The 23,225-nt window shown below is 38.1% G+C and overlaps 1 protein-coding gene across 5 annotated transcripts; it reads right to left on the bottom strand.

Annotated features, from left to right (window-relative positions):
• Nucleotides 1–1,061: 1,061 nt before the first annotated feature.
• On the bottom strand, nucleotides 1,062–19,930 carry LOC113685652 (uncharacterized). 5 transcript variants are annotated; one of them, XM_027203180.2, is made up of 23 exons: nucleotides 19,830–19,930; nucleotides 19,466–19,718; nucleotides 19,245–19,325; nucleotides 17,185–17,242; nucleotides 16,587–16,663; nucleotides 14,032–14,138; nucleotides 13,683–13,831; nucleotides 13,152–13,274; nucleotides 11,033–11,147; nucleotides 10,827–10,923; nucleotides 10,588–10,649; nucleotides 8,795–8,880; nucleotides 8,274–8,358; nucleotides 7,558–7,602; nucleotides 6,805–6,856; nucleotides 6,419–6,655; nucleotides 4,902–5,325; nucleotides 3,827–4,011; nucleotides 3,002–3,062; nucleotides 2,809–2,870; nucleotides 2,412–2,456; nucleotides 2,279–2,316; nucleotides 1,062–2,018 (listed from the first exon to the last, which is right to left on the bottom strand). In XM_027203180.2, the coding sequence occupies exons 2-23, from the start codon at nucleotides 19,649–19,651 to the stop codon at nucleotides 1,853–1,855; spliced, it is 2,541 nt and encodes an 846-aa protein (XP_027058981.2). In that variant the 5' UTR covers nucleotides 19,652–19,718; nucleotides 19,830–19,930; the 3' UTR covers nucleotides 1,062–1,852. The 5 variants fall into 5 exon arrangements, with proteins under 5 accessions (XP_027058981.2, XP_027058980.2, XP_089045824.1 ...); XM_027203179.2 differs by having other exon boundaries at nucleotides 6,419–6,658; nucleotides 19,830–19,915; XM_089189698.1 differs by lacking the exons at nucleotides 16,587–16,663; nucleotides 17,185–17,242 and having other exon boundaries at nucleotides 6,419–6,658; nucleotides 19,830–19,915.
• Nucleotides 19,931–23,225: the final 3,295 nt, after the last annotated feature.

Below are 23,225 nucleotides of genomic sequence, written 5' to 3'. Positions count from 1 at the left end.
CGTCGTTGTCCTAGGAGCCCCTGTAAACGAGGCTGTCCACCGTTACGACATATTCTGATTCTTTGTTTATATCGCTCATATTAGTTTTTTGTCGGATTAATTTCCTTTACTCGTGACTGAAAACGCTCAGTTGTATTCTCGGTCAGACAACGTCCTCATTCCTCCACCCTCTCCCACCCAATATTTAAAAACTCTACACACCGACAAATTATGTTAATATAACTAGCAGTTTCCCGATGGTTCAGTGGCAAACGCTTTCGCGTATCATGTACAACAGAGGTCATCGAGGTTGCGGGTACGAATTACCGGCGCCATGGGAGTTATTCTAGCTTCTCCCCGAGTAGGATTTGTAGCTGGCAGACTAGGAGTAGCTCTCCAGCTGGCTTAAGGCGGGAATTTCGCATAGTATCCGCTACCTTTTCTATTTTTCTCCCTTATTGACATCACTTTATTTTCTTTCTTCCTTGAGTCTTCTCTTTTCTGACCAGTTATCTCTTTGTTCCACTTTGGTATTATTTCTTCTACGGTTTCGGTTCTTTTTTTTTCTTTTTTCGAAATTGGATTAACATTTTGATCCCTTTTTTTTCTTTTATTTTTGATTGTTCTTATTATCATCAAGATATTTTCTTTTTTGACAACTTTCCATATCTAACTTATGCATGTTGGACGGAGTTTCATATAAATTTTTTTAAAAGCTTCAAATCGGTTTAAAAGAACTTGGTCTCCCTTTCTTCCCCATTGAAATATAACTGGAGCCAGCAAGATGACTCAACTCCTTTCACTATTTTGCACTTAACAGTCTCACTGATTGGGAAGAAATATCTCACCAAACTCTCCGATTGTTGTAAGATGTAAATAGGTAACCTCAGTCATTTCTAATACAATTAATACGGAAGTATATGAAATCTTGACTTTTAACACGTCTGTGTTGCAAAAAGCACAAACCAAAGTAGCCTGAAATGTTTTCTCGATGCTCCCATGAAGAAGTTGAAAACTGGCATATTAGGTGAAAGAATCATGTAAGTTTGGCACTGTTACTATTTTTATTCAAACGCTGGTAGTACTTGGGTTAAATTCATTTATTCGTCACTTTTTTAACAGACGTCTTTAAAAAGCCTTAACATATACCAGTAACAACAATTTTATAAAATTTTATAAAGAAACCACTTTTGGCTCCATGAACTTTTGCGTTGCTTAGAGGTAAACAGATAAAATATCTCTTAATAACTACCTTCATATTAATTTCATTAAAATATTGACATCTCAGGCAACAGCGCAAATTGTTACACGTGAATTACCTCGGGCATTCATCATAGAATATATATATATTTCATATTTTTTACGCGAGGAAATGTCCTCTCAAATGTATTATTTCTAATTGTTTTTTACAAACGTCTGTTTTCATTAGCTCCAAGTTATAATTTTTTTCTTACGTTTTCAATGAGTGGTTTTCTTGTGAGATGAATGTGCTGCAAATTGAGTGAAAGTCAGTTGATAAAATTGTTAAAAGACGGGGCAAACGGAGAGACTCTCGATGCATTGGCCCGAAGGTCCCTTGGGATATCTTAATGTCATATCCGTCATCTACGGGTTTAGATAGGGCCGAAAAATGGTACTTCTTGGACTAGGATTCACAATACGATCGTCTTGAGAAACCAAGAGGTATTGAAATGGAATCGATATCAGCGAACATCCTGATTAAAACTCTCTCTGCTTCAATTCTCTTGATGTAGAACTTCGATTTTAAAAGATCAATTCACGAGAATATATTGGGTGTTGTACAATTTCACGACACTTGCATGTAGGGTCGTACCACTGTCGTAATGAGGACAGTATATCACTAACACAAGTTCTACATTCCCCGGAATGATTCCCCAAGGGTGATCGCTTCTTTGTTCTGCGTGTAAAACAACGCGTGGGTCTTGTAAAATGTTACAATTTCCGTCAAACCATCGAACGCATGCTTGCCAATAACATAACGACCGCTTGGTGTCAGTTCTATGGGAAAATGGCGAATCCTAAAGTTTAAAACAGGAAAAAGGAAACATTAACGAAAACGCAATGGTAGTGATAATGATAACAACAACGACAATGATAATAATAACAATAATAGTAATAACAATAATAATAAATATAATTTGACTTGAATTGCCGAACGTCAGCTTTTCTCTGGTTCTCATTTATTACCGATACGTCTAGCGATAAATTAGACGACGCTAACCCTTGTAGCAAAATTACGAAATTGCAGAACTAAGCGAGAAAATGAAATAGTACTTACTTTCCGCCATACTTGACCGATAGCACGAAAGAAGCAAACTAAAAATACGAAAAAAAAGTCGGTGAGGGCAAGAATTCACGCTCGCTAGAAAGGGAATAGGTACATTTTTATTGTCTGTTTTAATTCTTTTTACCTTCTGAGTGCTCTCTCGTATCAAGTAGTCGAGTTCTTTGGCGCTCTGTTGGACAGAAAACAAATCAAAATTACAAAATTTCATCATTTTAGTTATTCTGTTATGCACAATAACTTCCTTTCACTTTACCATAACATCAACTGTCAATTCGACATAACAACCAATGTTAGATTAAAAAAAAAGACAATAAAAATATGGAAGAACTATGTCCACCATAGGCCTGCAAGCCGTCAGTTCAGACAGATGTTTTCATCGACTCTCAGTACGATCGTATTCTTTTTTAATGAACCAGTGCACAAAACATTATACATTCGTGTTGCCGTGTTGTCGTCTTGGATCGGTTTTCCTGCATCAGTATGAGTTAACATTAAAAAAATTGAACATATTTATATCTTACTCTCATCATAAGTTCCTCGCACTTCTGACGCGACATTTTCCCGTAATACCACAACTCGTCTCCTGTGACAGCACAAATGATACAAGCATCAGATACACATGCTTCCACAAAAAGGGAAATTGTTTTGGCAATTGTTCTTGGAATATTTTGACGGAATTTTACACCAACTAAGACATCTAACAACATGACTTACCGAAAGAACTGTGCCTTTCTCGCTGCTTGCTCTTTGGAGGCATTTCGTTGAGAGTTTCTTCCTACAAGTAACGAATGGAAAATTTCAACATCTATTACTGACAGTAATCGTAGAAATGCCGAAATGGCCATCCATTTTTTGGCGAATGAGAATCCATCCGTTTTTTAACGGGTAGTGTGTGTGATGCAGTGTTTAAGTGACGCAGTGCTCAACAGTCTTAATTGAAGTCTGCCTGCTACTGAAAGAGTTCTTTACATACTGAGTCAGTAATAACATCCCGCTTTTGTGTCCTTCAGTCACTTCACCATCAAGCTTCTGTAATTTGACGTCCTGATTCACAGCACTTATAGTGATTTGCAAAATTCAATACCTCAACAATACAGTTTCTCAACTTGGTGATCATTTTTCGCCCCAGTAACGAAAGAGATCAAAATAGAAAAAAGAAGATTCGTCCACTTCACTCACACTTAGATTTCTAGCGGAGCGCGACTCACTCGCCCACCTCCAATCTTCCGTTAGTCCGCCGTTAGTCCATACCTTAATCTAACTGAGTAACAATGGGAGCGATTTGAAAAGAAATATTTTTTCATCTTCCCCTTAAATTTGAGCTTTCTTACCCAAGAGGTCCCTCCTTTTGAAAACCTCTGTCTTTTTATGAGTTCTTGTTTCACAAAATCTCCGTCTCGAAAGAAACTTATTACAACAGATGATTACTGAGCCTTTAAAAATAGAGGTTGTCTTTGTCTCAAATTAACATTTGGTTCAAGAAAACAGCTTATAGATGTAATTTATTTTCAGAATGGACTAACATTAACATTATAGTACCTCATCCTGTAGCAACTCCCAGAAATCGCCTGGAGTCCATCCGACCACACCCTCTACATTCATTTTCCACCAACCTAAGGACTGTACTGCTAATAACTGGCCTACTTCTCCTTTGCGCACCGAGATGCAGTTTGAATTTTTTGTTGTAAAGTCTTCCCGCGCGAAGTAGTGTTCGTTTACCTTTCCTAAAAGAAAGAAGTCTTTCCTCAGAAGGACTCAAAAGGGGAGTTAAAGTCACTTAACACCAGAAATAGAACGGTCTCTGGGGGAATTTTGATGTTTCAAAATTTACCAAAATATCATTAGAGCGGCCCGTGATATTTGGAGATTATACGAGCCGGTCTTAGTCCCAAACACCTCACAGTACACAATCTTTATATTTGTGCTACGAGGCAAATTTAGCATACAAAGCACATATCTTTGTCTCTAAACCGGTAAACAATTGCTTGAATAGCAAAATATGATAAAACATGTAGCCGCTCAAAAATCGCACTCATTCAACAGATACGGAAACTGCGCAAACGTCATTAATAAGGGTCTAACGCTTAATCGATCTTGCGAGAGGCATGTTCAGCCAAGTTTTTTGCTGTTGATGGTCACTTGACAACCGTTAAAGCTGTTGATTGTTCTATGACTGAGAAATTCAGCCGTTTTCCATTCCCATCGCTTTCATTGTAGTCACTTGAAGTGCACTCGTCTGTACAGCAACTTAAATTCAGCCTACAAGCCACAAAGCTTTCAGTATCATGTAGCGAATCAAGCGATGAGGACAATACTTCCCCTGCAAGTCACTCGCATGGTTACAACCCACATCGCGCATCTTCGACAGGAACGTCTCGATCAGCGTGACTCGACATCTCGGCCAAACAGTCGTAAACTTTCTTGGCTGAACTACTCCTATTTCAGCGAAGCTCATCCTTACGCGTTCTTGTAGGACTTTCTCCGCAGTTGATGTGCTCAGTAATATGAAGCGCGCCGAAAGAGAGACAGATAAAAAGTCTGTTTAGTTAGCCTTGCATTACGTATATGGTATCTGTGAAACAAGAAAACAGAAAACAGGGCGTCGGTGTCTTACCAGACTTCCGGATGTAATCTGGTGGGGCACCAGGCAGTGGAGGCGCTTCTTCGCTTGGGGCACCAGTTACGTCCACTGAAGTCTTCTTCTGCTCAAGATCGCTCCTAGGTGTTGGTACAGGAGGCTTCTGCACCATCTGAGACGGAGATGCTCCACGAGCTGCCGCTTCTTCTTCTTCATAAGCGTTGTAAATGTCCCCAACAGATTTGGACCTCCTAGTCATGTTGTAATGGGAAACTTCCTTGCTCTTCAACAATGAAGTCGGCACCCATCCACTCCTTTTGGTTGCGTCTACTGTACAAACGAATGACCAGGCGCCATCCTCACAGAGAAGGCGTACCTCTTCTGTCGCTGTTAGGGGCAGATCTTCATTGCGATCTGGTGGAGGTGCGTAGTTTGTGATAGCCACATAATGCTCCCCGGGCTAAAATGAGATTGAAATAAGATTAACAACAGTAAGTCTGAAATGAAGATTGCTCGTGTTTAACCGTTTTATTATTTCATATTTGTCCCACTAACTGTCACATGTTTGCTTGCACCTTAGCTTTGAAAACTGAGGAAAACTCCCTACGTCGACGATTTTCTGTGTTTTCACGTGGGATACTAAAAAAGGGAGCCATTTATTCAACGAGAGGAAAAAAATTGCAAGAAATGTTGCGACATGAATAGAGGGAGATAAGCTGCAGAGAGTAACACGCTTAACGTAAGACACCAAGGACTCAAGACCAGTCCTTTTCAGTCTTCTATGTTATCTGCTACAATGAATAGAGGGAGATAAGCTGCAGAGAGTAACACGCTTAACGTAAGACACCAAGGACTCAAGACCAGTCCTTTTCAGTCTTCTATGTTATCTGCTACAATGAATAGAGGGAGATGAGCTGCAGAGAGTAACACGCTTAACGTAAGACACCAAGGACTCAAGACCAGTCCTTTTCAGTCCTCTATGTTATCTGCTACAATTCTGCTTCACAGTAGCTTTACTTCGCGCACTTTTTTCCCCTTTAATCATTACTGACTGACTCTTACTCTGACCCAAACAGACCGACTATGAACTCTAAAATACACGCTTATATATGCACCATACAAGCATGAGTGGCACGAGTGCGCTAGCGGACCAAGTGACCTTAGAAGATTAAACTTTTGTTATTATAACACTAAGCTAAACTTTTTAACAAATGATCAACAACGTACATAATACTTCCGATCAACCGAGCCAATCTTTGACTAAGACAGCCAAAACAAGAACATCAGTATAAGTCCTAGTCAAGATCAGTAGACATGACAGTGAAATCAGGAAGCTTATCGTATAAACCCACATAATTTCAGACTTCAAAAGATCTACAGGATTCCACAGGGTTTCTATGCTCTTCAACGTATTATTAAACCATTCAGGTTCAACCTGCCTATAAATTTGTTTAACTGGTTTATATCTCGAGGAATAAGTCAAGCCATAGCTCACAGTTACTTAGTCAACAATGCTACGAGAACGCATACCACATGTCGCGTTCATAACTTACTGTCCCAAAATGAAGATCAGCTCTAAGAACATTCTCGTATTTGTGGGAGCCAAATCTGACGAGTCCCTCGTCCGGGGGTTGCAATAAACGTACCCTTGGGGTACTAGTAAGTGGCGGTTGTCTGAACTCATGCACTCTCGCATAACTCATGTCATCATGGTCTACACTGCGAGAGTTAGAGTTGTGTAGAGACACCAGCGGTGGAGTGGACGGGAGGTTTGGGCAGCCATTCCGCTTCTGCTGGAAAATAAAAATGTCCATATTTCTTTTCTGTGATATTGTTGAGGAATGCAGTGATTGGAGGGATAACATGTCACGATCACAACCGAAAACACAAAGTAACAAACTTAGCGGCACAAGTTCATAAGGAGTTGACTGTTCATTACCGGTCTTCTGATTTCTGACCCATCTTCACTCATACTGTGGGATCTGTTCAGTCTAAAGACAAAAGCAAAAAAAATCTATATTGATAAACAAAATAGAAAAATCAAAAAGAAACTATGGAAAATACTTGGATACATTGAACAAAATAAGATGAGCTCAGTTGGTTAATGTAGTAGTCAGCCATAACCACCCAACCGAGTGAAACTTCATCATAGACATATCACTTGTTATCTGCTCACTAAAAAAACAAATAAGTATTTTCGTTTCTTAAATTTCTGTTTGATTATCACTGCAAGAAAAGAAAAACAAGCAAACAAACACAAATTATGGAGCCACAGGGACCTTAAGAAAGGTGCGGGAGCACTTTGATGAGGAAAGATCGTTTGAGCTGTAAGTAAACTGCCTAAAACCTATAGACACAACCCGAGCCTCATTACCTTTAAAGCTATCATCGTGACAACCAGTCGTGACAGGAAAGTGATTAAACCAAAAATACGAATATCGTGACGAGTTTAAAATCCCATAAAATCATATTATTTCTTGATGAATCAAAAGCTTCTCGCTCTTCGTCTACTTTGTATCGCACATACTTGCAATTGAATAAGTTAGTGTTATTGATTTACTGCATCTACACGCCATGGTACAACTGAGACTATAGTACAACCGAAACTATGGTACAATCAAGACATCTCTACAGAAAAATGGTTTTGTAACAATCTCGGTAAGAACCTCTCTAGTCACCAAATATATCTTACCTTAGATGCTTTGGAATAACGGAAGCATATTGAGGAACAGTTTCACTGAAAGGAAAACAGATAACGTGCGCATTACTTTACCTACAGGATATTTTTGTGCCTTGCTCTGTTTAGTTATGCTGCACACCTGGTTTCCCGGGCAAATGATCAGTCGAGCCGGAGGAGTTAAACATGATTTCTGAATTTAATTTAAAAATGAAATCCAGAGATTATGTTTTCATCTCCACCATTAAATAGTGAAAACGAAATAACAACAATGCACTTATTTTAAGCTTCGAAAGACCTTTGTAACCTGACTGTTTATTCATAATGGCGGCGTCAGTAGTCAAGTTTTCAGCACATTTGAAGAAAATTTTCAAAAGGTGATGCAACTGTTTGAAATCTCAAGGAGCGGGAAACAGTAGGGCACAGAAGAACAGAGTTGCTGATGAGGCAATTCAGTCTTAGTCATTTCATATTCAGATTGCCCATTCTGTTAGTTTTTGTTCGGCAAAGCAGAGTAAATGCAGCCTGTGTATTTGCTATTTGGGCATAAATCCGAACAAATACAGTGTAACTGCTTAACATAGTTGTAGTAATTACCAAAAATGAGTTTACCCCGCCCCTCTAACCACAAAAATGAATATAAACAGTCGATCATGTCGACATATGTTTAAAAAAATTATATGATCAAAGATTCCCGTTCTATGGGGACCAACTGGCGTGTTATATATTACCTGGAGTCTTCAAAACTAAACTGAAGATTTCTGTTGGCTGATGGGGAACTTGACAATATCTCCACTGTAGCATACTCTAATGCATCTTGAAAGAAAGGATAGCAAATTAAATAAATACTACCATTCCTTTCAATTAGAAAGCTTCTTGTTAAATTCAGTGGATTAGAGAATCGAAGTGAATTGAGGCTAATACAAAGAGAAAATGAACTCGAATAAGGGTGAAACCAAAAGAGAGGTTAGGTAATTCACGCAGGTCCTCAAAAGGTGTAATCAAGTAGCTACTAGGTATTAAGAGAAAACAATTCTTGACTTAGGACTTTCTCTTGACTAATTAAAGAAGCATTGTCCTTTATAGCTAGCATTTGGGAGCAGCACCATAATGCTGGTTCCAAACGTTAATAATCATGAATATTTTTAACCTCTGAAATATATTAATTTTCCATCAACGCCAACAGCACTAATACAAAAATATAAAGTATGAAAATTACGTATTAACATATACTGCAAACAAATGAACCTACGAGGTGTGGACTGCGAACGTGAAACTCTCGCTTTTTCAGAGGCTTCATTGTTGTTAGCTTCTCTTTTCCTTGTTTTGCTAGAATCTCTGAGAATACATCATGAAAAGATTAATAGTCATATCAAAGATATCAGTAAGCAAGCACTGTTGGCAAAACGAAAGAATCGGAAGAGTCTATCAGATGTAAGGCATTTCCAGTGCTACTCACTCCATTTGCCGGTCCTCTAGCCATATGAATACGAACCCGTTTATAAACAAAGTAGAGGATCAGTATAAGCTCCTCCTGGTAAGGTGCTCACCCCCTCTCCCCTTGAAAAAACCTAGCCACTCCTTTGCACAATGGTATATATCAAGCTAGAGATGCTGTACATTTCTGAGTCTCAAACTCACCCTATCCTCAAAAGTACTCAATGAACTCTGTCACAGCTACACCACCCAAGCTAAAGTTTTTTAGGAATAAAATTTATACCTGCCAATTTCCTAAAACGTCCAATTTTTTCACATGCCCCATTCAAACGAATAAGGTCGTATGGACAAGTTTCCTGCATTTCCTACAGATTAGTCTGTCCTGTTTAATCTTAATGCTAAGATGAGGAAATTCCGGTTGATTGTTTGATGTTAAAGCCGGCTCGCCACAAGTAGTTGTATTCTTTTTACGGTCTCAGTCCATGTCACAAAAAAACTTCTCTTAGTGAGATGTGAAAAGAATTTCAAATAGCAGAGGGCCTTCAAAATATGCAATAGAACACAAGAAGCCTCACATCTCGCGGTTTTTTTAGTTTTTTTAAATTTTTTTTCAACGGATAGAGGATGAACCGACTTTGGGTTATGAGGTTTGTTTTGGTGACAACCATCGTGGGAACAGTTTCGTGTTGCAAGGTTAAACCCTTAAAAAGGATTGCAGCGAGTTGCACAAGGATATGGGTTTAGGGTGTTTAGAAACCACTTGGTGCTATGGGAAAAGGAAGAGATGGAATTGAAATGACAAGCTGAATAACTGAGAAAAATAGTGGGTAAAATGTCTACTAAATTTGACAAAAATCTCTCGGTAGACAGTACGAGAAGCGAACATATCCGACCTTACGTGGCTGAAATGCCTTCGATTGTTAGAGATATTCACGTATTTTTCTACAGTTTCATTTCGCTTGATCTCTCAGCCATTTGGAAGTCACAGAAGTGAATATTCAAGCTACAAGATCGAAAAAAAACTTCAGGCGAAGGCAAGTGGCACTCAGCGCTGATTAGAAAGTTCGAAAGCTGGCAGATATGACAGGACCTGCCTGACATAAAAATTAAAAAACTGTTAACTTAAATCTTGTACAACAGAAACATTCTGTTCAGGGTAAGCATTTCCCTCTTCAAACTCAATGTAATATTCAATTAGACTTTTTATACAATTGGTAGTAATGTCGCAATCTGATTGGCCAGTTTGCCGTTGTCGATAATAGCAGTTTTATTTGACGTCGGTATCGTGGTAAAAAAAATTGAAAGTTGTTTAGCGTGGTCTATACTCTCATCGACGACGAGATTCGTTATCATAGTGGTCAAAATTTGTAAAATACAACGATTCTTTCAGTGATAAAGGTATTTCGTGACACGTTGACGCCAGCAGCATTGTCTGTACTTTTATCAAAACCGGCAGATTGGCTAATCAGATGGCGACATTACCGCCAATCGTGGTAACAGATTATTTTTCAATGATTTAATTTTTTTTTAATTTAGAAGTTCTACATGTTGATAATAGTCTTCAAAAACCTTTTAGCATTTGAGCCGTCACATCATGTTTAGTTTTACCTTCTAGGGGGAGGTGACCTTATACTTGCATATATGCCACTGATGCTTGAATATGAAGAACCCTGATAAGAAAACGGACAGTGCAGTCAGTTATCTCAATTACTGAGATTATTTAAGAATATTATATTACAGATTGTCAGATAACTTTTGCAGAGAAAAAAAGAAATACTGCATTAAAAGAAGCATTAATTGCATTCATTTATATTGCAGTTGTTGCACATTAAGACAATTCCACTCACCCTTTTCTTTTGTTGGTCATCAGATAAGAGAGGATCTGCACTTGGCTTGGCTTGAACCAGATTAGATCCAGGTGTAAGACCAACTTTTCCTTTTATTCTAAACAGAGGTACAAAACATTTTCATTGAACTGAACTTGCCCGAAAAAAAAAAAAAAGGTTTGCAAAGCAAAAGTGGCTATACTCCAGCTATTCTTCAAATAACATACTTTATCTTCCACCAACCAAAGTTGCTGGTGGCCAGAACTTCAACTTCTTCTCCAGCTCTGTAAGTTAGTTCATCATCACTCTTAGCTGAGTATGACTCAATTGCAACCCAAAAACCTGCAGTAAAAGTAAAAGGACTTGGTCAAGAGGAGCATAGTTAAGGAGGGGGGGGGGGGGAACTTAATGCAATAATTCAAAAATAAAAATAACAGGGATAGCTCTTCATTTTGTAATTCTTATGGACCAAAAAAGATTTACATCCTTTGAATTTTGAATATACGTGTAAAAGTGCGTAAAACTATGATAGAATTTAAGGCTCTGAGAAGAACTCAGGTCATGCATACTTTCAGTCTCCTGCATGCAAAACAGAGATTTCAGTAGGAATGGTAACAACTATTATGTGGCAAAACAGTGATTTCACTGGCCAGGGCTCTGAGCAGCAACCATTTTGGTGGCCAATAGAAAGAGGAAAAAAATTGCAGTGACTAAGTTTTCAACCAGAGCCATCACATAGGTGACCTGTATTCAGCAGTCAAGTAGGAGGCTGCAAGGATCGCTTCTATATTTGTTTCTTCAACTGCAGTACACATATATGATTTTCATATATTTGCAGTCATTATCGAGGGGAATTATTTAGCAAGGGAAAAATCCCAAATTAGAATATGCACATTTCTCTACATTCCAAGGATATGACTGGAGTTACCCATTCCCTTGCTTGGTTTTGTTAATTGAGATACATTAATTAATTGATTAACTGAGAATTATTAAGTTATTTTAGGAGGGGGTTGGGTTGGAGCTTAAAATTAGTAGGAAACTTATGTCCTATTGTTTTTGCTGTGGTACTGCTTTGTACAAATCCTTAAATAAATAAATAAATAAATAAAATAAATAAATACACTTCTCATTTTGACAGATGGATCGACAGGCAGCACTACAAACGGCCGAGAAGGAGAACACGGATCGCATTCCTTTTACTCTCACATTTCACCCTCACAACCACGCTGTTAAATCTATCATTCTTAAAAATTTTAAATTACTCCGAAACAATTCAGAGACTGGCACTATCTTTTCGCAACCCCCACTTATTTCATTCAAACGTGACAAAAACATAGGCAACTTTTTAGTCAGGAGTTCATTTCAAACCAATGACCAATCTGGAACTTTTAAATGCGCTCGCTCACGATGCAAAACTTGTCCTTTCATTCACAACGTAGAGAAAATATCGGGACCCAAAAGATCCATTAAGATCATTGATCACTTTACGTGTACCTCCGCCAATGTTATTTACTGCATAACTTGCACTTATTGCAATAAGTTATACATCGGCGAGACAGGAAGACGACTAGGTGACCGATTCCGAGAACACCTTTGCGATGTGGAAATAAATGACAAGGACGCATCCAAGCCAGTCGCTAGACACTTTAATCTTCCTTATCATTCTAAACAGCATATGGCAGTTTGCGGCCTTTCCTTACATCTAGGCAGTTCGGAAAGCCGTAAAACACTAGAACAAAAATTTATATTTCAAATCGGCACCCTTAATCCCCACGGAATCAACGAGCGCTTTTCATTCAACTAATTTATTCCTGTTTTTTCGTCACCATATTCCCACCAATGGCGTAGCTCCACTTTCTACATATAAATCCATACACAACCCACAATTCCTCTAATCGCTCTGACGAAGGGCTAACGCTCGAAACGTCAGCTTTTTTACTCTTTACGGTGGCTAATTTACGTTTTCAACCCAGTTGTTAACACTAAATTACCTGCCTTAAAATAACATTGTCAGCCATTCAAGTATCCTAAAATTTAAAAACTAGCAGGAGGTTGAAAGCATGAGCAATTGAAAATCACAAATTTTTGAAGCTGATAACCTTCTATGGTAAACCAGTTTCCCATCAGGCTGAAGGAGCAGCAAACAATGCAAGTGGCTCTAAGATACAGAGAACCCAGACTTGAGGCAGAACCAGAATACAATAAAATATGGCCAGCTACTCTATTAACCTTTGGAGACAAACTTTAAATCTTAAACATAATAAATTGTTGGGAAAAAATGAACAAGAATTAAGTAATTTAATGTTAAGTTCCCTATGGTTTGTCAGAGGTCACACAAGAACTTACGCTCATCCTCCTCAACGTCTCTCCATTCCTCCTCTTCTGTGCGTCGCCCAGAGTCTACTGGTTCAAGAAATGTTGCTGGAGCAAAACCATGCTCCCCTCTTGCATTTGCAACAAGCCACCAACCTATTAAAACAATTGGACATCAAGCAAAGTAAATTTAGAAAGTCAATTCCAATATAAATGCCAGAAGTGAGAAAACCTTACCCAGTTAACAAAAGGAACAACAGGGGCAACAATAACAACAATTACTGTCTATATCTCTGATACCCAGCCCTGTCATTTCATCGTGAATACAAACTCTTTCCTCTCCAATTTGTGGGGAAACATTTTGAATGAACTATTTTGCATTAGGACATTTCTCTCACTTTTTCTAAAACATGTCTTTTTGTCCATTTCACTCTGGACTCCTTCCACCTTGCTCTTTCTATGGTTGTTAAAATCCTTATACACTTTCTAACATGCATGTACTGATCTCCTGCAGTCTATTCTATGCCAATTCAAATTGTAATAAGGTCAAGAAATAATTCAAACCTGTATTGTTTTTTTCAATGACTGTTACCATTTCATTTTCTCTCAAGCTCATCTCTCCCCTTCCTCCACCAGTAAATTCTGCCACTGACTGGTATCTCTCAACAAGCTGTTCCTCACTTCTTCCAAAATGAGAATTTGGCAGCTTGGTACTTTTAGAAGTTAACAGAATAAACAGTCAAAAAATACTGAATTAGCAATCATGTATAGAGTGATATAAATTGGTTTCAAATTCGTAATTAGATTTCAACTTTGCATGATGAACTCTGGGATTTTTTGCAGAATGTTAACATAAAAATGCTATCTTTTTTTTTTTGGCCATCATCAGTAGCAGCAGCTGTGCTGGGCTTACCATTTTTCATTTGATTCAATCCTCACAAATGCATCTGTTCCCCACTGGCTGAAGAACTGCAGGACAGTGTCTGACTGAGACACAACAGGTGGTAGCTGAATCACTCTCTAAAAGATGCACAAGATTTTCAGACACTGTATATTATAATTATGATGCTAGGTTGGATTTTCATGGCACAAACCACAAAATTAAAGGGTTAATCTGATGACATTGATGACTGGGAACTTGAGACAACTATGACAGTTAAATTCAAAGAAAATATCATAACCCACAGAAATAATAACTTCTTACTAACCAAGCACAAGGGGTCATTCTGGTAAATATACTTGCCTCAGGTTATGAATATAAACCAAGCAAAGGGTAAACAAGATTAAGTATCTACTTGAGCCAAGTGGCTCATTCAGTCAGAGCCTATTCCTATTTATACAGCACTAAGGAACTAGGAATAATGTTTTTCCACCCCTGGATGGGATGACAGTCTATCATTGGTTACTCCCCAGCATTTCATCAAGTTTCCCCAACAGTTAATTGTCAGCTCTGTCAGGTTCCTCTAAAAGAGATCAAAGGCCCTGACTATGAAACTACCAAATTAATGATTTGTTGAATGTTCTGAGGATGAAACAAATAACATATTCAAGAAAATGACAATCTTCAACAACATAACGTTACTTCCCACCTTTAGAGGCCAAAAAAATAGTTTTTTTCTTTTATTTTACCTAATTGAAGTTAAACATTTAAACTAATGTGCTCATATAAAAAGTTCTGAAATCTTTAGTACCTGAGTTGTTAAAAACAACATATTGTTGAAGAAAAGTTAATAAATCCGGAAGGTGTCATAATCTTGTACCTGGGCAAGTTCCCTAAGGGAATTTTTAAAGCAACCCACACTTGGGGTTCGTTTTTCAAATTATTTGCATATTTTGTTTGCATTGGGCACTTCACAAAATTCACATGTGGAAGCTCTTTGCTTATGGGAAAATCTTTACTCATGGAAAAATCAAAAGCGAAAGAAAGTCCAGTAAAAAAAAAAAACCAAAGAAAAAACAGGCCCAACGAAATGAGAAAGAGAACCATTCTGTCAAGAAAAGAAAAAAATCCTTTGTGAAAGTGACTAGTACTGGCGGAGCTCCACACACTGGCATCCAGATTTCGAACAAAGAAGTCTCTGTCAAACCTAAATTTGTCAAACATAATGTTAAAAACGAGGTTTCCTTTTATTTATGCAAGTACTAGCCTTGATACAAAAAACATTAACATTCCCCATTTTGAAAGCTGTCTGTCGATTCATTGTCTTGTTTCTTGTTTTTTTTTCCATTTTTGCCACTGGTTTTTCCTTTGCCTTTGGCAACTTTGCCCATTATTGTGTGGTCCTCCTCAACACTCCACTGAGCAGTAGAGATTAAAAAAATGTGTCTGCAATGGGTCACTTTTCCCAAGAAATCTTCATCCATCATCATTGATGTAATGGGGTCTCGTTGTCACATTGGTTTGTAGTTAAAGGAGGCAAGATAATCTCCTGGCATGGCACGAGTTGTTTGTGACCCTTTATGAGCTAAAATCTTGCATTTGATTTTGGGACGAATACATCTGCTTTAAGCGAATTTATAGGGTACTTAGATTTGACCAATTGTCTTTAAATTTTGCTAAAACATTTCAGGAATAATGACAAACAGAAGGGTGTTGTGAAATTTTGATATTTGAAATGTTTGTCTCATGGCATCCATTTAGGCACTTAAGTTGCTGATATCTAGACAACCAATCAGAATATTGGAAAAGCCTGACACACTCCTGTTGATTGATGCTTTGTGAATAAGACTGTACAGCCATTTTGCTTATGCTGCCGTATCCAATACCCAATAAATTCAATAGAAGAACCCTAGGTCAGTTTACTGGCTCCTGACACTTCCTAGAAGAAAAACTCGCTTAAAGCATATTTTTATCAGAAACTGCACTTATAAAGCTTTTTTCTGATATATAGTTTGCTAGGATTTTAGTGAAACTAATGTGCGAACATATTTTCTCCTGAAAGACGCCCACAAAAGTGGGAAGTAACATTAAGTTTCTCAAAGCTATATTGAAGTTTAACATTGCAACATAAGAGTTTTATAGGACATTACTCTGAAGTTTCTAGAATGTGGCACTGGATTTCCACATGACATTCATATTTCACAATCTTAGTTTATAGCCAATCATCTGACATATGAGGTTGTTTATCTAAAGAAATATTTAGGAATTCAAATTGGTGCGTGCTATGTCTGTATTTAACTAAACCCAATATAGAACTTCAAGACCACAATCTTGACTAAAAGCTTTGATGTTGGATTGTGGAAAACAAAAATAAAATGTAAACATAAAGAAAAAGCTCGAGTTAATTACTAGTTGGGATATGATGCCATAGTGAATCATAATCAAATGAGTAATTATGATGTCAATAATAATAATAATAGTAATAATAATAATAATAATAATAAGTGAATCTATTTTTGAAAAGAAACATAAACTTTCTACTCTGCTTGTGGTAACATTAATTGTTCAAGATCTCAAAGTAAGCATACCTGGCAGAATTCTTCAATGTGTTTACACTGTTTCTTCGCTAATGCTCCAAACAACATTCCCCCAGCAAAACGAGCAACTGTTCAAAAATATACACTCCTTACTGCAATAACATTGTCCAAGATAAATGCAAAAAGCGAAAAGGAGAGCTAAAGACAAATAACTTTGCATGTCTAAATTTTCTACATAGTATTTTAGCAGTCCTAAAATGCAATTTTTTAGAATAAGAGTTAAGCTCATTGAAAATAATTTAAACACATTTTTCCCTCCTTTTTATGGATAATTTTTTCAAATATGACTGTCTCAATACAGAATTGAGATGGGCAATGAAACAAACAGCTTACCTTTTATTCAAATTAATATTAACAGCAAAAGGTTGATCAAATAAATTCAGAGTTGTATTCTACTAAAAAATTTCCTAATTATGGATGCAATACCTTCAGTGACAAGGAATCATGCCAGATTACTTAACCAATCAAATAAATGAATTCTAAAAATTTTCTAGCTATTCTGGGATTCACACTCTAGTGTTAAATAGACTTGTAATAGCTGAGTTTTATTCATTTGCACCTTCCCAGAATCAAAATAAAATCCTCTTACCAGGCAATTCCGGAATTGTGATATGTTGTTTTTCTTGGAAAAGTTGTCGCAGACCAGCCTGTCAATATTGAAATTATATCAAGGTAATATGCATAATGTTTAATTCCACAGAATAGTCCAGTCTTTGACATCGCTGTTTGCCTCCCTTTCAGTTAAGAATGATGCATGATGAAATCACTCTGGATTCGTAAAAATATTCTGAGGGCCATTTGCCTACAGCCACAGTCATGTAAGTCTAAAACAAAACTGTATTTTTTATAAGGTTATCCAAGAAAACGTTGTTGTCAAATAATGAAAGAAAGGAAGGATAAAATTGACAACTTGAAGCCAACTTTCATCTGAGTGCTGCACACAGCATGCAAATAATTATCAAGGAATTAAATCAGAATTTCCCTTGCAATAGAGTTCAGTTGCACAACAGATTTCAGTCCATCAAATCAAAGATTCAACATTCCCTCCACCAGGCAATGTAGATTGTTTCAATCAAATTCCTGCCTCCTGGTGCAAAACTTGTGCTCAAATGCCCCACCCAATGATGGTCAATTTGTCTTTTTGTATAGGTGCAAAATCAGCGATAGTGACTCTTTACACATTTAACAAGCTTTTAAACAAGGGGACTATTCTTCTTGGCCATTGGCCATGGCAAAAGTCAACGCTATACCTCTAAACTTCTCCATATGAAAAGATAAAACATGTGTTTGTGCTGAAACCACTTGACACATCCAGTATAAATTCCCCACTGGGCAAGGATGGTAGTCAAATACCGTATTTACTCGTGTATAAGTCGACCCTCCTTTTTCAAGGTCAAAAATCGCATTTTTCATCACTTCTAGTTAAAGGAGTAGAATTCAGACTAATAGAAATTTCCCAAAAAAGTAATCTCTTATTTCTGAGGATGTGTTAGAAACACGGTGAATTAAAAAAACTGCAGAGCAAAATGTAACCGTGTGCCGTTAAGTTTATTGGCACTTGTTTATATCACCACGATTTCAGTATACACGAGTTCTTCTTCTTTACTAGAGAAATATTTAACCATATTTTATAAATCGCATCGAAACTGAAATCTTCCTGCATTTAACTACCCCTAATCTTCATGTTGAGTTTGAAAGGAGATTTATTGGACCGAAGAAACACCGAAGAGCTTCGAAGAATCGCGCGTAACAAACAAGACCGCGCGAGACAACAGCATTTGTTGGATCACTGAGTAACTGAAATCGTTCGATGACAACAAAAGCTCAGCACCTTAAACAGCAGCGAAGCTGTAAGAAAAAATGTCTGCTTTACAGAAGACACAATAGAAATCAGCTCCAGTGGCTTTATGTTTAAGCCACTTAAAATTTATTATTTCAAACTTTTTTGTTGACGAAGAATGCGCTGAAAACTGACCAAACTTGAACATAATTTGAACTAGTTTTGTAAACTCGGTTTTCCTAACGGAATTCAGGCAATTGTTATGCTAATTTATTGGATTGTTTGGGCCAGGTGTTTGTGTATGACTCATGTTTGAGTCGAGGGTGATTTTTTACGGCACTGTGGGTGGCCAGAGGGGGGGACGTTGAATTTTCAAATTGATTGCCTCATGAGTTGGGGTCAAGCGTAATCATTAAAATAATTATTTCTTGGCCTCTTCCGGAATAAACAACATGTTTACAAACAAATGTAACCACTGGTAACACATCTACGAATTGTCCTTCATTAACTTATTAAAAGTAAAGTTTTGATTAGTTTTTGATTAGTTTTTGCTTGACCTTTTGGTAAGAAAGTGTAGCATTGATTACTTTAAAGACAGTTGGTAACTTTAACACGAATTACATGCCGTGACAGGAAGCATTTAAAAGATAAATAAATGTTTGAAACCCTCGACCAGAGAGTTCAAAATAGAAGTGACACATTTGCGTTTGCCAGCTCGCAAATTGTTTTCAATTCTCCAGTGGATCAGCTAATCATGATTGCACGTTTCCATACACGTAAACCAAGGTTTCATTAACCACGAAAAATGAATTATACCTGATACAACGACGATAAGCAATGCTTAACTTTAAAACTCGACCTCAACCTACCTGTAGATCGAAGAACATACTGTAACGACGAAATATGCAATATTGGTTCTCGTCCAGCCATCTAACTTTCAAAACGTATTCCTGCAAAGTTATGCCAAAGGGTGTGTAAACGAAAGGGAATTTCTCCATTTCAAATTAATTTTTCAATCAATGAAACAGTAAGATACGAGGAGGAGTCAAAAAGCTACGTTGCGAGGCGTAAGACTCCATATAATACGTACATAATTTTTGCTGCCGGAATGTTCTTTGCTACGGCGCTTTTCAACATCGACAACTTTCACATCGGCAATAACACCTCTCTCATTAGTGGATAACTGCCTCATGGCGCCGAAGGTGGGTTTATAGTTTTGTCCCTTTTCGGCACCGAGACCTTGTTTGAAATTGTTTACGTCCCATGATTCTCCCATCTCCGAACCTCCTTGGACCGAATTTGTTCTCAATGACAATGGATTCCCACGAAGTTGATTGTGTGACCTGCTGGCCGGAAGTTAGTAATACAGGTCAATATTTAACACGTGAAATCACCAACTGACTTGATATAGAATAATCGACGAACTCACTAACTTGAAATTATATTTAACTTGCCTGTTTGTAGGAGATAGACTTGAGGGCGGGCCTGTTCAAGAGCCGGTATTCACTGATAGCCTGCGATATGGAAACTCTACGAAAACAGTTTCGTGCTTGTTGGAATGATTTATCTATATCGTAACATGACGTCACAAGGGGTGAATGAAGCATGAAAGGTCAGGTGTGAGTCGGAATATAAACGTCACTCAAAATTATAAGCTTTGTAAAAGCACGATTGATATTGATCTCATGCGTAAATCGAAATATTTTCAGACTGTTCAAGATTCTTTCGGCATCGAATAATACTTCAAGACAAAATACTATCAGAAATACATTTGGTAGATTTTAGATACGTAAGTCTCAAGGTGAACTGTCTCACTAGAAAGCGTTTCCTTCAGCGTAGATCTCTAAAAATCGTGAAAAAAAAGCGTGATATTAAACTATGGATCAGCAGACCGCGGAACCTCCAGAACCAGAGGAATCTGTAGATCCATCATTTTTTTGGTAGAAAAAATGATAAATGAAAAAACACGGGCGATGATGTTACCTTGCGCTCGTGTTCCTCATTCCAGGTTTATGTACAAAGAGTTCCAGCATATGGGTTTTCTTAGAGCCTTCGGATGCGGCGTTATTCGGCTACCCGGTGGTACCCAGACCGTAACAGCTTTCAAATTATTGTTCAATTTTGTGCGACTGCTGATTGCTCCTAAAGGCATTTCATACCCTTGTCCTAGTATTGTGAAAGTCACATCAATTTAATTGGGTGTCAAAGACAGTTAAAACACATTTCTCTTTAAAAAGCATTCTCGTCTATACCAGAGAGCGAATTTTCAGACAGTTCTAAGGTCTTTTTGGTTTTAATTTTATCTCATTAATTTTCTTTTACAAAGAAACATAGGTTCCGGAGGTTACGCAGGTTTCAAAGGTTCCCAAGTTCTATCGCTTCCACAAGTTCCACAGGGTCCGCAGGCTCCAGAGGTTCCAAGATCTCCTGATCTTCGGTTTATTTTACACCCAAAAAGAAAGTGTGTTCACAAGAGATGGTTTATACAACATTAACTTTTTCTTTTGAACTTCGTAACTGGCAGTCGTTGTGGCTAGCTATGAAAAACCAGCTTGCGGTAGGTAGTCCATACCAGGCGCTAAGTTAGTATTAGGGCCGCGAAAGTAGCTCACAGCCAGAAAAAAGGGGACTAAATGGACAGGTCGCATTTCAAGCCTCTCTCTCTTTCTTCTGCTCAGCGCTCCTATTATAACACACCTTGTTTGCTTATATACCCCGGCTTGAAAGATGCTATGTTGCAGTGATCAGTGTGGCGTTTAAATAACCTGTCAAATGTTTCACTTGAATCCAATCAGTTCAAGCTGAAATTGGGGGAATATCTGGTGATGTTCATCAAGTGATATCCCACGTTTCCAAACTTTGTGTCTGGTGTGACGAGTTTTTCTTTAAAAGGGCTTTGCCGTGGGCGTGGGGGCGGAAGGTAGAACGCTACCACTGTGACCGATAGGAAAATGTTGCAGAGAAGTTGTGGTCATGTGGCCATGGGGGTAAAATAGTGGATGACAAACGACACCCTTGCAGCATTTCTTTCCGTCAGTCAAGCTTAATCAGTACTTAAGATATCGTGTGCTTTCCACGTTCTGTATATTCCAACAGATTTGGTATTATCAAGAGTATTATATGGAATGTCATTAAATTGTACTCATGTTTTAGTCATCGTTGACATCATCATGCTCGTCTCCAACATCATCATTGTGGTCATCGTCCTTTACATTTTCTTCTTTATTCGTATTATTATTGTCATCGTTGCTTTCATTATCACCCTTGCAAAATTCTAAGCTTAGTTTATGCCACTCTCTTTAGCCTGAATATTCATTCAAAAATTTGAATCTGAACACAGAAGCCCTCGAGGAAACTAAGGGCCTGTTTACGTGGAGGTGGGGGACCCCAAGTAGGTGAGGTAACCCGCCTAGCCGAAACCGAAAAATAAAACGCGTTGATATGCAATCTTACAGCCCCGGGGTGCTGGGGTGTTCTTGCGCTTGCAATGAAGGAGTTTGAGCAGAGGCGTCCCAAGCTCACATCTCGAAAAAGACGAAACATTAATTCTCGGACACATATGTATTTATTCATGAAAGCGTTATGCGTTGTGTTACGCAGTGTTTGGTTTCGCGAGAAACCGTTGACTTAATACGTTATACGGAATAGTTTGGGAAACCAAATATGGTCGATTTACAACGCTAAATATTCCGAATGTGAACATTTTATACTCCTTGTGTGTCCGTTGTAGTTTCTGGTGATTTCTGCCATGAGACGGCTAGGGAATGTACAAAGTTTTAAAACACACGTTTCGCTTTTGAGCTTTTTTCCATGAACGCGACCCCGGCTAAGCGGATTACCCCACCTTGACACGTTTACATGGCAAATTGTCACCCCGGCTGACAGGGTTACCCTATCTGGCAGACCGGGCAACCCGCCTTTCATGTAAGCGTGATCGAAATAAAATAAGAAATTATATGGACAGGCGGGTTACCCCACCTAGGCAGGTTATCTCAACTACCCGGAATCCCCCACCTCCATGTAAACAGGTCCGAATTATCCATTCAGTTAGATGCGTACTATCGGAGAGGGTCTTCTTTTGAAATTTGAAAAATTTCCGAGTCGTAAGGGTCATGCGTTTTATTAGCACCTATGGTCTACATTTTACAGAGGCGAATCCCTGGGAATGGGAACAGCCTGGAGCGGGGGATACGAGCCCTCCCTCCGTGACTTCCGGTTTTCTCACCACCAACTTGTCTGACGAATAAAATTTGCAATTTCTCAATTTGCATTTACAATTCAATAGCCACACATTGTACAACATTGTAAGAACCGAAACTCGAATTCCTCGTTTGGCACTGTCACGGGCCAATTTCCTTTTGCCAAGTAGTGAGTCATAATCAAATTTTCTAATCATCTTAGTATTCTGACTATCAACAATTTCATGTCAGGAGTAAGTATAAAGCATTTTAGCTTTCTAACCATTGGTGTTTGAGCTACTTTCTCTTTCTTTTTCTAAGTCATCAGGCTAGCACCTTCACTTCAATGATTATAGATGGTAACTGAACTTTTGTCTCAGATATCATACACAGGATTGCAGACAAAAAATTGCACGATAAGAAGTCGAGTTACCACCTTATTACATCCCATTTGAAATAGCAAAATTCAGTGGCTCAAATACAAGACTAGTTGGTCTGTAGAAATATCTTGTTGATCCAGTTTGTAAACAATTACAAAAGGTGTCTTTCATTTTCCTGCAATCTGATTGGTTACTAACCTTACCCCGTTTGAGCAGGAGTTGGTGCGATTCGTGAGTAAAGCGCAGCCCGGTCCCGGTGAGTACTAATCAGATTGCAAGGATCCCCCAGGAT

Source organism: Pocillopora damicornis, chromosome 12, assembly GCF_964200805.1.
Source record: "Pocillopora damicornis chromosome 12, jaPocDami1.2, whole genome shotgun sequence".
NCBI classification, from domain to species: domain Eukaryota; kingdom Metazoa; phylum Cnidaria; class Anthozoa; order Scleractinia; family Pocilloporidae; genus Pocillopora; species Pocillopora damicornis.
The sequence above is the reverse complement of the archived record's forward strand: the minus strand, read 5'-3'. Positions and strand labels throughout refer to the sequence as shown.

Bases quoted from the DNA above. Each gene is read 5' to 3' on its own strand.
- LOC113685652 (XM_027203179.2), bottom strand. From the start codon at position 19,651: ATGGGAGAATCATGGGACGTAAACAATTTCAAACAAGGTCTCGGTGCC. The intron at 17,243-19,244 runs GTAGGTTGAGGT...CAATATTGACAG, and splicing joins GTATGTTCTTCGATCTACAG to GCTGGTCTGCGACAACTTTT. The intron at 8,881-10,587 runs GTAAAACTAAAC...ATGTATTCTCAG, and splicing joins AGGTCACCTCCCCCTAGAAG to AGATTCTAGCAAAACAAGGA.